The sequence below is a fragment of the Phalacrocorax carbo genome, chromosome 7, assembly GCF_963921805.1.
Source record: "Phalacrocorax carbo chromosome 7, bPhaCar2.1, whole genome shotgun sequence".
NCBI classification, from domain to species: domain Eukaryota; kingdom Metazoa; phylum Chordata; class Aves; order Suliformes; family Phalacrocoracidae; genus Phalacrocorax; species Phalacrocorax carbo.
In genome coordinates, this window is record NC_087519.1 from 10,401,545 (window position 1) to 10,421,538 (window position 19,994).

The following is a 19,994-nucleotide window of genomic DNA, read 5'->3' on the forward strand; positions in this document are numbered from 1 at the left end:
ATTTAATGCTTCTCAATTATACTAAGAAATAAAACCTAGGAGAATGAAAGATTGTATATAACATTAAGTTTGCAAACAGTGTTTTCCTGGTTGCCCTATTAAAGGGCAACGTCAGATATCACCAGCATAGCAAGGCCACTGGAAAGCAATATGAGCCAAAGTTCCTGAAAGGGAGTAAAGTATATAGCCTCTGATCAACTTGCAAATGCAAGACAGTGAGAGGAGGAATATTTTGCCTGGCTTGGGCTATTCTATCCTGTTGTCTTAGCCTGGATGTAAGCTATATGTGGAAAGGCAGCCACTGATCACCAGGACTGAGCAGAAGAGAGCAGCAAGAGGAAAAAATCCTAGCAGGGGATGGGGTGTATCACACACCAGGCCACCTCCTGGCAGCTCTGTTCAAAGCGAGGACTGCAGCTGACTCCTCAGTTAGTGAGACACATAGCACAATAGTACTATATTTTCCTTTGTAAAGCAATATGTAAGCATGTTCCTGTTCTCTTTTTTTAAGGGATGGTTGTCTAAGCCCAAGAGATGAACTGTTAACACTAAATGGACAATCACTTAAAGATCTGTCCAGCAAGGAGGATGAATCTCTCATTCACCCAACAACACGGCTGGTGAACATCATGATGGCTAGCAAAGTAAGCGCGAAAGTTGTGGTCCCCTCCCACAACTGTGGGGTGATTTGACATTTACTTGGGAGAGAAGGGGAATTTATGCATCAGACAGTTAAGAACATAGTTTTGCTCTTCCTTACAAAACCCCAAACCTCTTGTGGCCAGACTCTGGTGGCTTTCAGCATAGCTTGTTCCCAGATAAACAGAGGCCATGGGGAGGCCAAGGCCCTGGGAAATTCTAGCAAGGGCTGTACAACCCCTCCTGTTAGGAACACATAGCTTGATAAGGCTCTTTTTCCATTTGGAAGTCGAGCAAAGGCAGAGGTGGATTTAAGGGAAGATCCATGAATCCAGAAGCCAGAGAGCAGGCCCTGTACTGAAGTACTTCTGTCGATCTAGGATCTATAGCTAGAAAATTCCCATGGTGAATGTTACTGGAGTCTGTTACAGAGAGAGAGGAACAGGAGCCAGCATTAACAGGTCAGCAATCCTGGATTGTCACCAAATTGTTCAGCGGAAAACACTTTTGATCTTTCTTTCAGAGTCCATTTCATTGGATTAGACACATTTCATTTCAGGCTTCTTGTCCTCTCATCCGCACCCCAAACTAGTTGGCACCAAAGGCTTTTCACTTGCAAATTCAGGATGGCTGGTCAAAGTTATCCCCCTTCCACACATTCACCACTTCGAAGGCAATAGAGCTCAGCCAGAGATTTGTTGCAGGCTTCAGATCTTGATATTCATGCAAAAAAGGCATGTTCTTCTTGTTATCTGCAAATGGGTCACACAGAAAGCTCTGATATAATCCTAGACTGAGAAAACAGCCCTGACTGGAGCTGCTATCAGGTCTCAGTAGCCTCATTCTAGGACGGCAGTGAAGTGTCTAACCCAGACGTTTGCTGGATTCTGCCAAGACTTTTGTTTCTTTTCTCTCCTTTAAATGCCTAAGTGTCCAGAGATGAACTATATTAAACTTTTGTAGCATAGTACCACCCAAGAGGCAGCCAGGTGAACTGTACATTTCAAGACAAGCCTGCAACAAATTCATTAAGGGTTAATATCAAAGGCTTTTCAAGCTAGCTAGCTTGGTAAGAGAAACACTGCAAAATAATTTTCAAAATGCCTCTTTAAGGCTCTTCTCTGCATTTCTTATTCTGAAGAGTTCCCTAGGGGAACAGGACTGGAAAGCCCTAGCAGGATTTTGCTACTTGGCAATGCCTCCACCTGCTGTCAAAGAGGAAAATTATCATTCTTTAGTTCTTGAGGTATCTCCAAACAGTGCTACTAAAGTCAGGCTTCTGGAAAAAAGTGTTTGTCTTGGTTGGCTCCAGACAGATTAGAACATATAGATCCTGCTCTGATGCTGCTCTTGTGGCCTTCTTAGCCCCTGCATAATATCACTGAGCAGAACCCTTTTATATTTGGAGGTTTACTATATCTCAGTCAGTTTCCATATGATGTCTGTATTTAGTAATGTTATTGCTTTAACTGTGATTCCCACAGGATCAATGGCATTCCCCATGTCAGAACAGAAGCAAGGCTTTTGGGAACCATACACAACCAGAAACTATTCCTAATGACAAATGTTATTCAGATGTAATAATTTATTTGTTTTCAAACTGTTCTAAAAACTGGTATTTAGAAACCTAAATGTGTTATCTACAAGTCTTTAAATGCTAGAATTATTAGCCATATTTTCAAAAGCAACTAAGCATTTCCAAGTAGAAGGCCTGAATTTTTGGAAAACACTAAAGCCTAGTTCTCAAAGGTTTATAAACACCCTGGCTCATATTTGGACTAAAAATGGTCCCTCTGAAATCAGCAGAAGTTAGACACCTATCCACCACAGCAAAGCTGGGCCTAAGAATTTTCCGATAGACACCTTTCTAAGGTGATGGAGACTGAGTACCTAAAAGAACCAGTTATCTCCGGAAAATAGTTAAGCACAGCTTCAGTTTATCCATACATCAAAATATCAGTCTGTATGGGAGCATCCAATTAATTTTCTGTCCATTTTGACAGAAGACCAGAATCTGCTTCTATCTTACAACTTTGGCAAGTTAAAATCATTTTTACAGCAAAGTTTTGAGCTGCATTCATCTTTATCATTCTATTTATTTTAAATAATTAATATTGCTCCATGTTTTTTGATTCAGGTTGAAATTTGTGCAAGCCAAATTAGGAGAAATTTAATTTTTAAATTTAGATCACTTTCAGAATTTCTTGCATCACAATAGCCTTTTTTCTTTTTCTTTTCTTTAAGGAAATGCCAACCTGTAAGGAAAGGCCTTTGGAAATACAAAATGGTTTTCTGCACAGTAAAGCTGCATGTCAACGAACTCGCAGTAACTCAGCCAGTAAGTTGCAAAAAAGTAATCAGTAAGTTGCAAAGAAGTAATCTTTTCTCTTGTAATAGTCAGGGAGCGCACAGCACAGCACTTTATTGTGTCTCGGTATTGCAGTGTTGAAAGAAACTGCAGCTGTTGTCCAAATTTAGTCTGCAATCCTTAGCTAAGAATTGCTGCATTCATAAAAGCACCAGCTTTTATATTCACCATATCCTACAGTCAGAGGTTTTATGGATAAGCATTCCATTATATGTTTTTTAAGGTGTATTCTAAATAGGCCAATGCTCTTTTGGTAGGGAATATTTGCTTTTTACTATATTTAACATTGATAGCTATCCCCACAGGGAGGACTGAAAAGATTATTCCTTTCACAGAGGGATTTACAAGAGGATAAAACATTTTGAAGTAACATTTACCTGATAAAACGGATGTGCAGAAAAGTCCAACGCTTGAGAAATAACCCAGCCTCTCTCCCCACATCTGACAGGTGTAAACCCATACTGGATAGGGGAGATGGACTGCGCAGCTCCCCGGAAAGCCGTGCCCTTCAGAGACCGGCAGCCCAATGCTCTCCACACCAGCTGCAAATCTCTTTCCCAACAGCTGGACTGCTCTGGCGGGAGAAACCCAGTAAGTGCCTCAGGAAATCACCTGAAAAACAAACAAAGCTGTCTTCAGTAAGAATATCTCAATGACCTTGGCCGCCACTTTCCCGCCAAATCCTACCTTCCTTGCAGGGCCTGTCAGGGAAGATGGCACACTGTGGTTCCTCCACTTTTTAACCCCATCCCTCCTCTGCGAGAAGTAGGAGAGTGGGAAAGGCTCTGTACCAGCAAAACCCCTTTTCTTCAGCAGCTTCTCCCTCCCGTTGCCCCAGCAGGTTTTACAGTGTGTGTAAATCCCCCTGTGTGGTTCGCACCACCTTGGTAGCCACCTGGAGCCACCTCAGAGCTCACCGCTGAAGAGGCCCTTCCCGGGCATCTCCCCGCTGCTGGCCATGGAGATGCTCTGTGCACGTGGCAGATAAAACCCCGGCCTGAGCTTTGGGCCCCGCCGCCGCGAGCCTCCCGAGTCACCTCCGTTGGCCCAGCCATGGCCACAAGCAGGTATGGACTTGCCTCGTGGCTGGTAGTCGCTGCCCTGAGCTGTGCTGGCTGTGTGAGGCATCCCGCTTTCTGCCCCACAGTGACTCAGACATATTGAAACAACCCCGTTAATGCAGACTAGAGACTGACAGAGTCTCTTGCTATCCAGATAGATGCCAAGTGATTCACCACAGGCTGGGAGAATGGAGGCTGGGCAGGGTAGAGAGGGTGTGCTATTTATGGCCGCAGATCCCCAGGCTCAGGACTGGAGTGGGGAGATGGAGTGGAGCTCCTCACACTCAGCTGCCACCTCTCAGCCTGCCTGAGGGACTTGCTGCTGCTCCTCTGGCTTTTCCTGGCTAGTCCCTCACCTAAGGCTTTAAGTGAGGAGATGGCATGCTGGAGCACAAAGCCCAGCGAAACAACACCTGTGCAGACAGAAAGACCCTCAGGGATTTGCTGGGCTTCCTCCTGCTTGAAGGTCCTGTGTGGCAGATGCTGCCAGTTGGCAGAGGCTCTTCAGCGGCATCCTGGTTCTGGGTATCGTTATCCACCACACACAGAAATACAAAATACACCTCCTCACTCAGAAGCAGAAGAAATTTGAAAACTTCCAATTTCAGATTCAGAAGACCCAAAATGGAATAAGCAATTACTCTGATCTGGCAGAATTATACTTTTCAGAGAGTATGTTTCTGGTATTGTACAGACATTTCCCTCTTAATCATGTTCGCAATCCGATGTTGAATAAATCATTTTGTTTTCATGTCAAAATTGAGACTTATTTTCTCACATATGCAGAAGCTGAAATTTTGGCAGATGTTCCATACACTTTAACACCTGTTACTTTCACTTTGCTGCATTAAAAAAAAAGGTGTTGAACTCTCGTCTACTTGTAATGAGTGCAATTATCTCTGGCCCTGCTGAAGTTCATGCATAGTTAGCTTTGGGTAATGACTTTTGTCAGTGTTTAAATTAATTTGTAATACTGAATTCCATGTTCAGATAGGAGTTTTTCATTAAATATTCCATTAAACATTTCATTAGAGGTTCATTAAAATGGGTCAGATCTCAGGGGCTGGAGTTCAGAAATCCACTATCTGTGGGATGGAGGGAGGAAAAGCACTGAGGAATAGCTTACCTTGGTTATCAAGCAAAAAAGATGTGATTCACATTTCAGCAGCAGAAAGAAGTCTGTGTGGTACCTTATCGGAAGCAACAAAGGGTAGTTCACAATCTGAAGAACTTTTGCAAGCACTAATTCTTATTTTAGGGGAAATGCTGAAAACAGGTTCTATATGGCCCAAGATAAAGTTTTTTAGTGGCCAGATGAGGAAGGAGTTAGAATTTCTTCTTTTTTAGTTCAGTTCTTAGAGGCAAATAAGATAATACTTGTTTAGGACCCCTAATGGCCACAAATGTCATTTTGGCATGGAGAATCAAACGACACCACAAATATATCTTTGCACCACTTCAAGGACCCACATTCCCTTGATTTTGGTCTAGTTTACCCGCTGTGGGACAATTTCAGTGAGCAGTGATTGAATAACAATTCAGGCTTCTGAAAATTAAAGAGAATTTATTTTTTTTTAATTTTTAGTACCATCAGTTATAAGGAGGAAAATTTGAAATAAACAAGTTGTCCTAACATATGTCCAAGAATTTCTGGTTCTGCAGTAAAATGATTTTTTTTTTTTATGTTCACAGGCAATTTCAAGGTCATCTAGATCACTAAGTACGGCACACCTAGTGCACACATTCTGTGGCTCACAGGCTTCAGTAATCTCAAACATTGTATTGATGAAAGGACAAGGGAAGGTAAGATTGGCTCTGTTGACTTACCATGTTTTACTTCAGTTCTCACATGCAAGCTGCAAAGTGCAGGGAAGTGACTTCAGGTATTATGGTTGCTAATTCTGGGTTGCCAGATCATATCCAGGCTTTGACATGAGTGATTAGTTACCATCACTTGCTTCTCAACATTCTGAAGTATTTCTTTGCTGAAACACAGTCTTCAGGTTCTAACAACATACCCACATCAAGATAGCAGCACCAACACTGACATTCACTGCTACCCTTTTTGGCATCGGGAGACAGGCTTGAAATCATAGACTGTGTGTCATCCATAAGTTGCACTAGCACAGCAACCTTAGAGCTTCCTTCAAGTCAGAGTTGAGACATAAAGACAGTTCTGTTGAGAAGAGAAATGAGAGCTACCAGGAACACATAGGACCTCAATAAAAACAATACACATTTGCAAAAACCTCAGTAAAGTCTGCAGAAAGACAGAAGATGCTTAAAAAGAGAATACAGAAGCTATGAACTTAAATACATAGCTTTTGAACTTGTTGAATAAGGTTCTAAATTTGTTCATTAATAACCTTTTAATTTAAAGTATTTAATATTTTATTTATAACTATTTAAGCTGTCAGAAGACTCTCAGAAATCATCCCATCCAGTATCATCATCATCATTTACAAAATAATAATTTCTTGCTTGTATTTTGGGAGCCTATGAAGATGTCATCAGCACAGTACTTTCACTTTCCATTTGAGGGACCTTAAATGCTTCAGAGGTGCGAATTAGTCTTGTAACATCCTTCTAAGGGTAGCACTTAGTGTTTGACTTTTATATAAGGGGAGGAAGGGCAAAGAAAGAGTAGACAAGAAGTATCTACCTACGAAGGTCTATCAGTGTTGCTTAAACATACAACTCTCATTAACTCTGTTTGGTAGATGGTAAGAGAGAGAGATCTCCATGGAATTTCCATCTGTGTGTCTGAACTTAGTAGTAATATCAAGATATTATATGGTGTTATTTATCAATCTTATTTAAGGGAGAGGAAATTAAGGGCAAGAACGGGTAAATTAATCTCTCAAGGCTGCTTATTGGTTCAAGGGCAAAAAAAAAAATTAGACACCTTGTGTGTTTATAATAGTGAACTAACTGATCACAACAAACAAAAAGTAAATCATGAGGGTACTCCACTGAAATTTTAATTTGTTTGTACTACTGCCATGTGGTTGACTATTTTTTCATGGATTATACTTCTTCGTTGACTAGTACTGCCCATGTAGGTAACGCAAAAGAAATTGCAAATGAACTATTATAAGAACTGAACATGGGCTCTCACACACTATTTTTCTTCCATAAATTAGGGTTTGGGCTTCAGTATTGTTGGAGGGAAAGACAGCATTTATGGTCCAATAGGCATCTATGTCAAAACCATCTTTCCTGGTGGAGCTGCTGCTGCTGATGGAAGGCTACAAGAAGGTGGGAAATCCCTCTTCTCTCCCTTTCCCACTCCAGATTCCCAAAGAATGATACCTAAGGCAGATTAAAGTGAAGCTGAAATGAGCCATAAGTGACTTTTACACCTACATCCATTATTACATTTGCAAGACTGCTTTTGAGTACATGTATGTATCACCTAATTTATTGCACAGTACAGTAATAATAACATAGTACCATTTCTCTCTTTAAAAATAGGTGATGAAATCCTGGAACTGAATGGAGAATCCATGCATGGATTAACACATTATGATGCTTTACAAAAATTCAAGGTTACGTACTCTTCTTCCAGAACAATTTCTGTCTTTATACACCACGTGCATGTGAACTCAACCATTCATTCATTATCCTTTCTTTCTAGCAGGCCAAAAAGGGTCTTCTGACACTTACAGTCAGGACAAGCTTCAGCACGCCTCATTCTGCTTCCAGCTGTCTGTCACCCCTCTTGTGTCAGTCACTGAGCTCTAGTACATGCATAACCAAAGAAAACAGCTCTTTCAGTTCAGAAAGTGCAGCATTCTCATTAAATGCTACAAAGCCCAATGACAGGGTGATAATGGAAGTTACCCTAAACAAAGGTAAGTGCTAAAATTAACTGAGCACTGGTGAACAAGGCACTGATTGACAAAGCACTCTTCATTTGTTCTCTGGTTGTCTTTCCTCACTAACCTGATTCTTTTCCTGAACTAAGGTTTAATACACTAAATTAGATCTTGGTGCCTGCCAGTGTTAACCACTATCTATCAACAGCGGGATTTTGAATACCATCTGTCCTAAGGACCAATCATTAATTTTTTTTGCACTCAAGCATTATAGTCACATTCATATCCTTCATGTGAAAAAGTAAACCTCTTAGCAACAACTGCCAATTATTAAGCAGATTATGCAACTCTTACCCATAATTATGCAAGCAGTTAATTTCATTCTTGAAAAGGTTTAAAAACAAATAAAATACATATCTATATCTTCTTGTAGTTCTTTCACCTCCTCGCTAACTGTCATCACCTTCTATTTATAAACAACCATTGGTAGAATGAAATAAACTTTTAAATATGGGAACATCAAAGCAACAAATAAAGCAAAGTCTCTATGAGGTAACAGCATGACTTTCCAAGCATGCAGTATGGGATCTGACATCAGAGTGATTGTCCAAAGCAAAGATGGTAAATTCACAAAAATCTTAAAGATGTATTATGTAAAACAGAAAGGGGATTGAGATGATATAGCAAATAGCCACACATCCTTAATTTTTTTTTTCTCCTTAATTTTTGCTCCTCCTTAATTTTTGTTCTTTTTTTTTTCTTTCTATTCTGTCGCCTTGTAAAGCCTTTCAAATTCTTCTCCAATAAACCTGCATTACATTGTGTCTGTGACACACCAGTAATGAATTGCAAAACAGATCTTGGATCTCTGCAAGCAATACTGGTGTGCACTCACTTTAATCGCGAGCGGAAAAAAATAGAAAACAAAAAAGAAAAAAGCAGTAGGAGCAGAAGCTAGTACTGAACACAAGACTAGTTCTGGTTTGTATAGAAAAAAAGTATTAAATTGAAGGCAGTTTTAAAAGAGGTCTCTCCAATGGTTTGACTGCTTCTTATGTCTTTTTCTTTGTTAATTCTTTCAGAGCCAGGTGTTGGCCTTGGAATTGGGTTATGTAGCATTCCTTACTTCCAGTGTATTTCAGGAATTTTTATTCACACTCTCTCACCTGGCTCAGTGGCTCATATGGATGGGAGACTCAGGTAGGATGAGAAAGAGTGTCTGTCGTATGCCACAAGTTTTTCATTGCTGTTTTATGGGTTTATTTTTGAGCTGCTTTGGCAGGAAGTCTAGTGGTTTCTGGGAGATTTGGGTTTAAAGCATATGTGTTATTCTGAGGTTTTGAGCATGCATATTTAGGATATGTGGCATTTCCAGATATTTAGCAACCCAGTGAAATTATTGTCTTGTCCATGCTGGGCTAGCTTTGGGGGTCTCAGGCAAGCATATAGCGTGCTTCTTGGAGAAGATTTCCAAATGAGAAAGTATCTGGAAAAACCCCAACATATGGCATATTCTATCTTGTTTGAACACTAGTTTTTCCTGACACAAGCTTCTCAAATTCTATCCCTTCTTGCCCAACAGAAATACAGATTTGCTAAAATGAGCTTTAGTGGGAGTGTAGAAATTAACTTTGTAAGATTTATGACCAGTTAGTAGCGTTGAGCATATTTAGAATAGAACAGAACACAGTATTTTCAGTGAAGGCTTTTTGGTTTAACTTTAGGTGCTCTGTAACCCTCCTCTCTACATGACTAAGACTTTAGCTGAAAGAACTGTGGTCTTACACTGTTTGAACGTTTGTATGATATGAATCTGTGCCTTCAGTCAGCCTCTTAATGTATGTGGGTATTTGCAGTTGAGCAGAGGAGGGCAGTCTCAGTTTCCATGTGGGCCAAATTTGGATTTAATCTGGAAAGATTAAATCCAGTAGTCATCAAGATTACTATAGTTTGCCACTATAATTTTTCCATTATGAATTTATTCATATGTAGCAGAAACACAATACCCTTTCTGACCTTAAGTAAAACTATCAGACCATAAAGATATGAAAAGTGAAGTGTTAACTTGAAAGGAAGGAAGGAAGACGTAGGTGCAAGCAGCAGCTGAGCTGCATACAGCAACAAGATCACAAAGTGTGCATAGCTGAGCATGAAGAAAGCTCAAAGGTTGCATGCAACAAGGCATTTAGATCAAAAGAACTTTGACGTCCAACTCATTTCCATTCCATTTTCTGTAACAGGAACAGAGAGACATAATGATTCAATCTGTGATCAAATTAGAGGTCAACCACATGAATTTCTTTTTGTATGCTTTCACATGGGTGAGACAAGGTTAGGAAAAAATCTGTTTTGTTTACATCCTCTCTCATTTTTTAATATCTCTGTAGGTGTGGAGATGAAATTATTGAAATTAATGAAGCTTCAGTACAAAATACAACTCTTAATGAAGTTTATGCTGTACTAAGCCATTGCGATCCTGGTGCGGTGCAGATTATTATTAGCAGACACCCTGAGCCACAGGTAGCGAACTCTGTATTCTTTCTGACTTTCAATAAAGCACATATTGAGAACTAAGACTAAATAAGGAAGCAGGTGCTAATCTAAAACAGGTGGAAAAATGTTGATAACAAAAATGCTGGTCTCTTTATAGGCATCACTGCACACAAACAAATCAGAGACATGCACTATCTTAAATACAATCATGTAAGATTTGAAGATCACTGGAGACAGTCTTGCATGAGTTTCTGTGCTGTGAATAAGGAAACTACAGAAATGACATTTAATGAATAAACCAAAATATAGTTCTTATTCGAGAAAGAATTCCCAATAATAAGAAAATAATTTGAAAGAGGGAATATGCCCCCCAAAAAGAAAGAAATGTTTATACACCTATCTTTCATTAATTAAAATTTAGGTCTTGTCCAGCCAATATTTATAATTAAATTAATATTAAAGTAAAATATTTTACTCTTGCAAGATTTTTCTACAAAATGCTTCCTCACACCAAATAACGTATAAATGATTATTAAGTTCAAATTGTTGCACAAATTATCATAAAAATGTAGTGTTAAATTATCTTATACTGGTAAATCCAGAAGTCCACTCCTAGTGAAATATGGAAAATAATATTTATCTTTGAAAGATTCCATTTCACCTAAAAACCAATATAAACAGCACATCCATAGATATACTTCAGCTATAATAGACTATATACAAATACAATGGTATGCACTTACTTTCAAATTAACTGATGTGAGATATAACTGGGCCTATTAATTTCCATTAGAGGGCTTGCAGGACTTGGAAATCTTTGTGAAAGGAATAAATGTTTAAATGTTACTCACCCCACAGCAATCTCTGAGAGTATAATGGCATGATGTTTTCTAGGTATCTGAGCAACAGCTAAAAGAAGCTGTTGCACAAGCTGTGGAAAACAACAGATTTGGAAAGGAGAGACTCCAATGGAGTACTGAAGGTAAGGGAATAAGTGCATTCATTGAGACATGGTAATTTTGACTTAAAAGATATATATAATATATATCTATATCTATATAAAAAGATATATAAGATATATATATAAAATATATAAAATATATAAAATATATATATATATATATAAAAGATATAAAAGATATACATGCTGTATTAGAACCCTTGGTAACAGTCAGGTAACCCAGAGCAGAAAAGAAGAGGAGGAAACCTCACAGGACAGTGCTCCTACCATGCCTCCTACCTAAGATACGTTACCAGAGTGATGAGAAAAGACCGCATCCGACTGATTGCCAGCAAAAATTTTTGTGCAAACTTCCTCTCACTCTTGCTCATCCTTTCCAATTCATAACCTCTGCTAAAAGCTTTTCAAGCAACTGTCAGTGGGTGACAGGACTTACAATGGCAAGGAACTGCACAATGCAGGTGATGTCCTGGGGACAAACAGCTTGTTAATCCTCTTGTGAGGAAAGGCATATGCAGTCATGGTTAGCACTATTTGCCCAGTTCAGCTATGACAGCCTCCCACAGTAACATATTGCAATGATACTCCATTTAGTGTCCTCATTTCTTTTAAAGGACCAAAGGTAACAGAATCATCATCGGTAAACTATATTTTGAGATATATATATATGTATGGGGAAAATTTAACATTATATTGCTGTCCGAGAACGTAACTCTTCGACCTACAAGCCTTTAATGCATAAATTGTACCTTTGCATCAACCAGTGGTGGTATTTAACTGCAAATTTAATCAGCTGAATCCTAGAAGTGAGCGCTTTGCATGTATCTGAATAGACATTTTGAACATGTTCCTGACACAGGTGTTAAAAAACTAGAAACAAGCTGGCATGGAAGACACTCATGTGAAAAACATATTGAAAGGAATGGTGCTCATTGCAACCGCAGGACACAGAAGCTAATGACCCGCTCCAGCAGTGACAGCAGCTACAACCCTAGGTCCTCATGTAGTAATGGTGCTGCATACCAACTGACTGACTTGAAAGCAAGAGTACATAGCATTGATGTACCAATTACCAGACAGCCTGGCCTGCTGTACTCATTGTCTGGTAATAATTCAGAGAGAAATCCCCCTCCTACTTGTAGCGAGGGAGGTCGTCCCTTGCAAAACAGTAAGAAATCATCAGAGATCCTTGTTAGAAAACCTAAATCATCAAAGCCCAAACCTCCACCAAGGAAATATTTTAAGCAGGACTGTACATGTAATGACCAGTGTAACGCAGACAGAAAAGAAAAGCTTGTATCGGAAGTGGCTGTATCACCTTCTGCAATTGTCCAGGTAAAGTAAAATTTGCAAAATTTTTCTTGTGCTTGCGTATTTGTGAGGCAGGGGAAGGAGGAAGGCAAAGTAACTGTATGATGGCAGGAAGAAAGGCAGGGAAGAAAGCGTGCTCGAATATGTGACGACTGGAGGAACAGGATGAGGCTTTTCTGTTTTGAAAATAAGGTATGTATCTTAGTGAAGCCAGTTTAGGTCAAAACGTGATGTGCAAACTAAGGTCAGAAGGCAGAGAAGTGCCTGAAGGAAACTTTCTTCCATATCAAGGAATCTGAGTTAAAATCCCAATCCTCCAGTGCGAGCAGCAGCAAGAATGAATTTGAGTCCCTCACTGTCATTCTTCATGAACCTGCGCCACTGGTTGTATCAGACTCTCTCTGGTTCCAGTCGGACTGGAACAGCGATGTGCTCTGGGCTGGGACTGGAGTATTTTGTGCAGCCTCTGATGGCAGCTTGGTATGGTTGATCTAACATTAACACTTACAGAGTCAAATCATTTATGAAGTAGAGAAGCTGTGAAACAATTTCTTTGTTTTAGTAGTGAATTTCTGTTGAAAGAAATAACATTATGTACAGCAGGTAGTCTTGAGCTCACATATATTTCCTGAGACCAGGAGGTACTAAACAAACTCATTTAAATTGTGAGGCACATACATATTTGTTGATGAGCTGCAGTATTTGAAAACTGAGTGTATATCTGTACATTACTAAATTTCAGTTCCCTCTCTAAGATAGAGCAGAAAGACAGTGTTTCACATTTGCATGAGTGTGAGGGATTGTGAGATCTGCATGTTGAAACAAAGTTGTGGTTTGTTTAAAAATGAAACCTCTTTCCCCTAGGTTTAGTAATATGCCAGCAGAAACGAGCAGATCTCAATGCAATGCAAACAAAACCCCCCACAGTTCCCAAGCTGCAAAGATCAAAATAAAAGTATACAGCTCAGACTGAAGTCCATGTACAATGTTAATAAGCCAAGAAAGTTTCAGTTCAGCACCTCATGTAAGGTCATTCTTTTACCATCCCCTAAGAGAGCAGTAGAAACATATTCATCAACAGCTACTAGATAATAAGCTTTTAGAAGTAAAATTCAGGGAAATAAGTACATGTTGAACTTATCACTGCATGCAACTTATTATTCTTCAATACTCTGTTATTCTAAATGATAAGGAGGAAAAAAATCTTAAGATCAATAAAGTCCATGAAAAGTTAAGCTCTCTTAATGAAGAGAACTTCTTCCAATAAGACAGTCTGTATATCTCAGGGCAATAGCTCCTTTCAGTCCTCAGGAGAGAGCGTTTCTTGTCAGAACATATTTTAGATCATTAAGAGAAGGTTTTATTACTGGTTTTTGTTTTTAAAAACCACCTTTATTCCCCAAACATTTTGTTTTAGTCAGTTTGAGGCCTGCACACAACAGTTTTATGTGGGGGTTCTGCAGACTGTAAAGTTGTTTTTTCATAACGAAGAATGCGTAATTGATATTTTCGACTGTGCTTTAAACAGCATCAATAAAAAGGTAGGTATAACTGCCATCAGTAAAGAGTAAGATCAAGCTGTCTGGTCATAGTGCTTCCAAATTGGCTACTTACTGAATGTCTGATGTCCCCATCTAACAGCTACAGAGCACAAGTGCAACTTCCAAGAAGGACCCTAATAAGCAGGGGATGGAGGAAGGTTTTCCTAGAATAAGAAAGTTGCATAAGAAACACCACCCCATTACAGAAAAGCTAAGAAATTGTTCAGTTAGTGATTTTTTCAGGACAATCTCATTTGTCTCTAGACCTTCCCTCTCTGTCCTGTTTGATTATGGTTCTTATTAGCAGTCCTAGAGCTTAACTACATAGCAGAGAGCACTTACAGTGTCACAGCGGAGCAGGTGGTAACTTGGTATCATTGGTTACAAAGGAATCAAGTAATTCCAGAGCGTATGTTAATGATGTTAAGAGTGGCATTTACTGCAACCTCAAACTAATCCTCTCACCCTGTGTTTCCAGCCAAACACAAGACAGGGAGAGCTCTGAAACTGCAATAACGATTTAGATTGTCTAGCTTGTGCTTAAGAGCAAAAGGCTTCAACACAAAACACTGTAGTATGAAGTTAGAGGCAATTTGCTTGACTGGTTTGCAGAAGTCTACTGGATGTTTGATTTTACAAAAATGGAAAATTATAGTAGGCAGTCTTTTAGTTTATTACTAAATTTTTGAGTTGTTAATTGCATTTTTTTCACAGTCTGTTTACAAGTGTAACCATGAAATATCATGCCAGCACTCTTGAAATGTAGAATAAATTAAGTCCTATGAGGATTACATCCAAAGCAGAAGTGAAAGCCTGATTTCTATTCAATATTTCTTTTCAGATTAAAAACAATTGAAAATATGGGGTTTTTTTCAGATTCATATATAGTGTGGCTTGTATAATTATATTCTGACACAGTTCTATTTCCTGTTTGTTCAGCAGGAAGTTGGAGAACCAATGCTAGAGGGACATCAAACTGATGTAACCCACAGTATCTTTACCACTTCTCCTACAGCATGTGATACTGAACACATAACTGCTGTTTCAGCGGGCAGAGATCAAGAAAGAAAAGCAAACTTAGGTATGTTTCATTCCCATGAACTTTTTTTTGCAGCTCAACCTAGCATTTAGTTTGGATTCCAAAATGGCTATCAAGCTGACTTCACCTCTCTCTTTAAATGTAGACTTCAACCTATATCTGTAAATTTTTGGGTGAACAGATGAAATTTCAAATTACTCATTAACCTTTGGAAAAAAGGGGAAACTATATCAAAAGAAGCATAGCAGATTATTTATTGTAAAAATACATTAATGGACAGATACTCTATTGCTGTATTTCTTCAGATGAAACTGCTTATTCATATTGTAAATTTTATATTAAATGTTAGTTTTAGCATTTCTAAAGGACATTTTTATGCACAGTTTCAAGGCTCGAGTGTTGCAATGGTACAAACCACTGATGACAAGTTAGTATCTTGTGCTAGTTAAAATTAAGGAAACTTAGTATTAAGGGAATTAGACAATCTCAAGATGTCTCTTACAGTTTAAACCATTATGTACTTCTGTAACTTCTGGCCAGATCATTAAAAAAATAATTGTGCCTTAAAAATATATATATTTTTTTTATTTACACTGAAGCAGATAACAGTAACTGTGCAACTGCAGAAAGAAAAGTTTGCTGCCATTCAGCTCTACCATGTCTAACATTAAAATGCTTAATCAGTCTGTGATGTAAAAAATATTCCTACATTAGAATTGAGCTTCTGCTTACTAGAAAAATAAAACTGGAAACGCCTGCATAAATTTAAGGAAGCATAAACATTAATCAAAGATCTTTATGGAAGATTCATTTTAGAGTGGGATATACTTATAAATGTAGGAAAGAAAAATGACTTTTTTAAAGAATTTACTGTAACGCCAGCTTTTTCAGTAGGCTGCAGACAAAATTGTAATTTTAGCCTGTTTTAACTGTTACAGCCTATATCATGACTTCAGCACCCCAGAATTTCAGGTTACCTTTAGAGTTACAGGCTCTTTAGAAAAGGGATCTTGTATATAAGCACAGAAGAGCCTTGTTTTTCGGTTAATGTCAGTGTCAGAAATTGGAACTTGTAGATCAAGAGTTGTGAACTTTAAAAAAGTTTAAATTTTTAGCAACTTTAAAAAATACCTATTGGAGGCTTGAATGAAATTCAAATTTAGTGGATTAATAGCAATGCATAGATAAGGGATGGAGAAGAAGTAGGAGGCGATTTGTTTATAATCGATGTTTCTCTAATACAGGGAATCCACTTTCATCAATACAAAGGCCTATACTTAAAAGACAAGCACGAGTAGATTATAGTCTAGATACAACAACAGAAGACCCTTGGGTTAAAATTTCCGACTGCATAAAAAGCTTATTTAATCCTACCATGAGTGAAGACAACATCCACTTAGATTTGCAACCTGCCATCGACACAAAGAAAGATAATGAAAATCAAAGCAGCTCAGAGACAGTTCAGAAGAAGTCAGAATCAGAAATAGGCAGTTCAAAAATGCTAAAATCAGATGAAAATGACAGTGTGAAAAAGGGTCCTCCTGTTGCACCTAAGCCAGCCTGGTTTCGCCAAAGTCTGAAAGGACTGAGGAAAGCAAATTCAGATCTAAAAACACAGGCAGATCAAAGTCCTTCTGACCTCGAGAATATTTCCAGCAAAGAACTGCAGTCCAGCTTATCTCGTGTCTCTCCTAGGGGATCATCAATAAAACAAAGAATAAGCTCATTTGAATCCCTGAGTGCTCCGCAGTCACCTGAAAAAATACACCGAAGGTTTAGCCTGAAACCGTCAGTCCAGAAAGAACATTCTCCCACTGCAACAGGGTCAGAAGCAGCTCCAGCTCATTTAAACCAAGCCTTACTCCAACATTGTGAAACTAACCAACAACAGGCAAAGTCACCTGTGGTCATGGGCACAAAGAGCCTAGACAGAACTTCCTCTCCCAGGGAGGTCCTTGTGGCTAGCTCAGAGAAAAGCAACAATGCCAACAGTGAAAATTCCTTGGGTCTCTTAACTACAGAAGCCATTGCAACTTCCCATCTTGTATCGGTAGCAAAAGCACACAGCCTAAGATCACGAAGCTTCCCACTTACTGCTACCCAGTCTTGTGAGATGATGAAGCCATATAATGAGAAGTATAGCAAAATCTATTCCATCAGTAGCCAGGTGTCATCTGCTTTAATGAAATCTTTGCTCTGCCTTCCTCAGTCTCCAGCCTCTTCTGGAAATAGTGCATGGGAAACTCTGGACACGTTGTCTCAGTCCTCTGTGGAGGAGGATGGGACTTCTCTCTCACCCGCAAGTGAGAATCATCACCTGGACACTGGGTTTTCACTGAAGTAAGATACCATATTTAAAAATCAGATCTGTACTGATCCTATGACAGATTAACATTATAAGGCAGTAGCACAAAATAGTAAAGCACAGACTAAGTTAAGAACTTTTTAGAGCACAAAGGTTGAATGACTCACATGACTGTTATGCTTGTTTTTAATTTGTACGATATAAGCACATGTATGTTTCAAACTTCCTCCTCCTTAAGGAGGAATGTTTCTAGCATCTCCATGGTAAAGGAGTTTTAAGTCTTGGTTTTTGCCTGGGGCCAAGAGATTATTCCTGTTCTTTTATGTGAGGGTTCCTACTTCTGTTAGGCTAATATGATTAATTTACATTTGTATGTATTTATAATACTTATTATAGGAGCTACCACCACAATTAAATGCTAGTAAGGTCAAAAGGTGGCTGCTCCAAAATTGTTTGTGCTAGGCTTCTGAGGGTATGTTTCTTCATAACTCAATGTTTCTTTTTTTCTCTGGTTACAATGGGACAGCCTCTCTGAGTTGAGAGAATACACTGTAAGCCTAGCAGACAATGAGAAAGGGGAAGAGAAACAGGAACACAGCTCACCTCAAGCGTCCGGTGTGTCAGGGCAATCTGTCATCTCTCTGCTTTCCCCTGAAGAGTTAGAAAAGCTCATAGAAGAAGTCAAATCGCTAGATGAAGCAACCTTAAAGGTAAATCTGCTTTTTCTTTTTGTGCACAACTTCCAGAAAGCTGTGGAGTGGATGCACCTGGCTATTCTTTGCAAATTGATATTATAACAAATAAACCAGTCATCTTGATATGTACCAGTAGTAATGTTTAGCTCTCTTGATCAAAAATCTTGAAGAAGTTTTCAAAGACACCTGAGCTAGGGTAATACCCATTTAACTAATGGGATAACAGTTATTTCAGCAGGTAAGGTCAGTGTATGCAGAACTAGGCATTGATATTTTAGAGGCCTTTCTTTTTATTTGGGTTGCCAGTCTGAGATACCCAATGCCTCATTTTGGGGATATGAAGAAACCTTTAGTCTTACTGGATTAACACAGAATTGTGATAAAGCTCAGAATAAGTCAAAATCAAGGTTAAATGTGTGCATCCCAGAACTGTAAAGACTTTTAAAGACTGCTCACACTCAAAGATAAAGGAGATAACATCCAGAGCTCAGCACTGGAAACAGTTCAGCTTCTGCTGACAGCTACATGCTTCTGTGTTTAAGACACTTCAAGCTGTGCAAAAGCGGCATAACCATTAATGCACCAATGAGCCTAAGCTAATATAGTTTTTGCCTCTTAGCTAATTGCAGTGGCATGTCTCCCAGGTTAGTCCTGGTTTGTGTCTGTACTGCATGGAGCATGGGTAGAGAATTCATGTCTGCCTATCAGAATATTAGGTAGACATATTCTCATGACAAACACAAATTCTTACTGACTACGTTAAACTTTGCTAGTATGTTGCAATCAAAAAACAGTTTGACAAGCTGAATTTTTGAAAGCCAAATTTTGTATCAATTTAAGTTTCTTCCAACATCCCACGTTGACATTTTTGGTCTGATGAGCAGTAAAAGCTATGTTGCAATGTAACACTCAATGGGACATTAGTGTCTCTCGTATCAAGTCGTCTGTTTTCATGGAATTTCCAGGACAATCTCTGAGCAGCATGTACCGTCTGCTTGGTTGCAGCCGGCCAGTGGATTCAATTGTGGAAGGAAACAAACTCAATATCAAAAGATGCAACCACAGTTGCTCACATTTGAACATGATTGTGAAACTGTGGTCAAGAAAGCCACGTTTCCTCAGGAAACTAGCTTGTTACTCTACACAAACTCATCTTTGGGATAACACAATCAGAGGCAGCTTACTCTACCTGTTACCAGAACATTGTTAAAAAATAAAAATAAGACTAAGAAGCAATTTTTTAAGCTGTGACACTTACATCCATGTGAGTTGTATGCCAAATTCTTTTTCCACTTTTTCAGTGAAAAAGTCCTCTAACATGATTCAGCAATATTTTCTGTTTCTACAGTACATATCTATACTCTGTAATATAATTCAATTTATGGTCCAGATCCAACTGATAACCTGTTTACCAAATCAGAACAATTTTAGACACAGGATAGCATTTTATAAAATACCTAACTGATAGATAAATTTGATTAAAACCTAATACTAAACATGTCTCAGTATTATGCTTATGCTACTAAGGCTCATTATAAAATACACAATGGACAAAAAGAAAACATGTTAATTTTCCAATCATCCTGACATATCTATTGGGAAGTTCTTGACACTATTTCTTTCTCTGCCTAGGAATTCGATGATATTCATGTTACAATTTTACATAAAGAAGAGGATACTGGGCTTGGATTCAGCCTGGCAGGGGGCATTGATCTAGAAAACAAAATAATAACAGTAAGTAGCATCTTTCTTAAAAAATGCTC

At 38.7% G+C, this 19,994-nt stretch overlaps 1 protein-coding gene across 1 annotated transcript in view; it reads left to right on the forward strand.

Moving 5' to 3' along the window:
• Positions 1-19,994, forward strand: part of IL16 (interleukin 16) — a 47,427-nt gene that overhangs the window by 24,798 nt on the left and 2,635 nt on the right. Inside the window, exons 6-20 of the mRNA XM_064456280.1 lie at positions 512-644; positions 2,884-2,977; positions 3,456-3,598; positions 5,761-5,871; positions 7,212-7,326; positions 7,543-7,616; positions 7,709-7,922; positions 8,969-9,086; positions 10,274-10,406; positions 11,274-11,361; positions 12,200-12,675; positions 15,132-15,273; positions 16,476-17,571; positions 18,063-18,246; positions 19,864-19,965. Coding sequence (XP_064312350.1) covers positions 512-644; positions 2,884-2,977; positions 3,456-3,598; positions 5,761-5,871; positions 7,212-7,326; positions 7,543-7,616; positions 7,709-7,922; positions 8,969-9,086; positions 10,274-10,406; positions 11,274-11,361; positions 12,200-12,675; positions 15,132-15,273; positions 16,476-17,571; positions 18,063-18,246; positions 19,864-19,965 — 3,223 coding nt within the window. The remainder of the gene's footprint in view (positions 1-511; positions 645-2,883; positions 2,978-3,455; positions 3,599-5,760; positions 5,872-7,211; positions 7,327-7,542; positions 7,617-7,708; positions 7,923-8,968; positions 9,087-10,273; positions 10,407-11,273; positions 11,362-12,199; positions 12,676-15,131; positions 15,274-16,475; positions 17,572-18,062; positions 18,247-19,863; positions 19,966-19,994) is intronic.